This window comes from Chrysochloris asiatica, unplaced genomic scaffold (assembly GCF_000296735.1).
Source record: "Chrysochloris asiatica unplaced genomic scaffold, ChrAsi1.0 scaffold00162, whole genome shotgun sequence".
Lineage (NCBI taxonomy): Eukaryota > Metazoa > Chordata > Mammalia > Afrosoricida > Chrysochloridae > Chrysochloris > Chrysochloris asiatica.
Window position 1 is genome coordinate 1406491 of NW_006408680.1, and position 2843 is coordinate 1409333.

The 2843-nt window shown below is 40.6% G+C and overlaps 1 protein-coding gene across 2 annotated transcripts in view; it reads left to right on the forward strand.

Annotated features, from left to right (window-relative positions):
* Positions 1–2843, forward strand: part of PACRG (PARK2 co-regulated) — a 670998-nt gene that overhangs the window by 461602 nt on the left and 206553 nt on the right. The window contains exon 8 of one of the 2 annotated variants that reach the window (XM_006871168.1): positions 284–288. The exons of the other annotated variant lie outside the window; for it this stretch is intronic. Within the exon in view, the coding sequence (XP_006871230.1) occupies positions 284–288 (5 nt within the window). The remainder of the gene's footprint in view (positions 1–283; positions 289–2843) is intronic. 2 annotated transcript variants of the gene reach the window in all.

A 2843-nucleotide genomic window follows, 5' to 3' on the forward strand; every position in this document is an offset into this window, starting at 1 on the left:
ACACACACACATACATATACATATATACATAGAGAGAGAGAGTCCCGGTGTGGCGCTGTAGAATAACCACTGCACTGCTAAGCACAAGGTTGGAAGTTCAAACCTACTAGCCATTCCTTGGAAACCCTAGACATGGTCTCTATGAGTAGGAAACATCTCGACAGCACTTGACAACAACTATATATATAGAGAGAGAGAGAGACAGAGAGAGAGAGAGTTGGAACTGGCTCAATGCCACACAACAACAACAACAACAAACAAACCACAAAATGCATATGTGGAGCCTGGGTGGTACAGTGACTTGCACTTGGGCTACTAACCGTAAGATTGACGGTTCAAGCCTAGCAGTTGCTCAACAGGAAAAATAGTAAGCTCTCTGCTCTGGGAGAATACATGAGGGGTTTACAAAAAGTTTGCTTTCACATATTTTGGTTAGATGTGTATCCCATCAGTTAAATAAAAATTGTGCAAAAACAGCCAACATGATTTTACATACACATATACAAGGGGCTTCAGAAAGTTTGTGCGAAAATTTCATTCTCTTTTATTTCCATTTTTTCTATGAACTTGGGAATCCCCCTCATGCGTATACAATCATGTCTTTGTACCTCCGTTGCTAGAATGACAGCTTCTTTATTATGAAACACCCAGAAATAAAACAATGTGAAGGATAATGTTAGAAGTAAATATGAGTGAAAGCATTTTTCTCTGAGCACCACATTGTTTGAGCAGCTTCTCCAAAATGTGTAGCAGCAGGCACAAGTTTGAAGTTTGAAACAATCAGGTATTAGTCTGTGAAGAATCACCCACCACCCAGCTTGGGTCTCGCCCATGGTGAAAGCCTGGAGCAGGTGCAAGTCTGGATATCTCCCTCCCAAAACCGTTTCCTCTTCCCCCCACTAATCAAATATCTCATGTTTCAACTCTGAGCTTTACTGTGGCTGATGCTACATCGCAGTGACTTCTGACTTCTGTGACTGTAGAGTCTACCTCATGTCCCATCAGAGACAATTTGTGGAGGCCTTGGTTTGATTCTGGTCTTGATCTTGCTTTAGCTGTTTGGTCTTGGACAAATCACTTAACGACTCCAAGACCTAGTTTGCTAATCCATAAACTTGTTGTTAAGTGCCATCAAGTCAGTTCCAACTCTTAGAGACCCTGTATAGTAGGGTTTCCAAGGAATGGCTGGTGGATTTGAACCACTGACCTTCCAGTTCACAGTCCAGTGCTGATCCTGCAGTGCCACACTAGGAGTTGATCCATAAATTAGAGATTATGTATTTTTCACAGTGTAATGGGGATTAAATGAGGCAATCCATATGAATGAATGTGTTTGTGAGCGGAAATTATGATATTCTGATGGCAGCAATTACACTGGAGTTTGCTGTTGTGTTTCTTGCTTTTATAGAAGAAATCTTAATCGTGCATTCTACACTTTCTATCTACATCTTCCATCAACTACAAAAGCAATGTGTCACAGATGCCCAAATCCAAAACAAACGGGTTGCCTGTTTTATCTAGAGCATTGGTTTTCAACCGGGATGATTGTGGCCCCCAGGGACATTTGACAATGTGTGGAGACATTCCTGTTGGCTATAAATTGCAAGTGGGAATGGTGGAAGACTATTGGCTTCTAGTGGATAGAGGTCAAGGGTCATTCACAGAAAAGCCCACCACAGCAAGGAATTATCTGTTCCAAGACGTACTAACTGAGGTTTAAAGCCCACCTCAAAGTATTAATCTACCTTCCAAACCTGTGTTCCAGGAGAATTTAAATGTGTTTGTTTGTCTGACATGTAGAAAGGAAATTACTGGGGAAATGGCATGACAGTTTTGGCTGTTGGATTCAGTTTTCTCTTGTAGGCCTTGCACCACTGTTAGGAAAGTCACAGGTCAGGCCTTGGATGTGTCAGGGGAGATACTGACATCTACTGGAAAGCAGAGGATGCAGGGCCACATCTCTGGGCACGAGAAATGAAAACCAGTTGGTTATCTGTCTTCAAAAGGATTGTCATCATTTTAATGGATATTTATCTTCTGGTGGTGAAACCCTTAAAATGGTTGCATGCCAACTTCATGTAAATTTCCAATAACATAACCCTGCATTCTCTGCATCGCCTTTGTAGGTTTCTTCTCCCTTTTGTTTAATTCTTCCGACACTTGAGCAGGCTTGTATTTGATATTTCTGTGAACATAGAAATTCTTATGTACTAGATCATCATTCTTAATTCAACTTCTGTGTGGCTCCCATTCATAACCAGGAGATGCCCTCTATAGCTCTGTCTCCAGTTCTACGATCCCAAGAACTTCACCATCATTTTTTTTTAATCACAGCAGAGTCATTAGTTACCAAGGGCAACGGAGAGGTGTGCTTCTCTACTCTGTCACTCAGCCCAATTCCTTCTGGTGATTTCCAAAAACAGAAATCGAGATGATGATGTGGATTGTGTATTATTCTATCTAATGGCATGGAAATTAATAAGCTGAGTCGTGAAACTACCATCTGTCTCAACGTTATTGACTTGTAGATGTTTATCAAGCTAAGAAACTTGCCATATGTGTAACATATTGTCTGAAAGAAAGGGGAATCTTTACTTTCTTTCGAAAAACTCCTGACATTATTTGTTATGTTTTTGTTCCAACTCATTCGACTGCCTTCTCATCCAGTTCCATTTTTTTTTTGTCTCAGGTAAATCAAATGACTGCATCCCACTCATCTATCTCTCTGAACTTTTCAGAATATTAATTCTCAATGGTTTCTGTTTACAGAGGCTATCCAACCTCACCCTACAAGGGCTCTAGTAACATTTCTTAAATTCCCTCTATTCTTGCAAGATTGACAT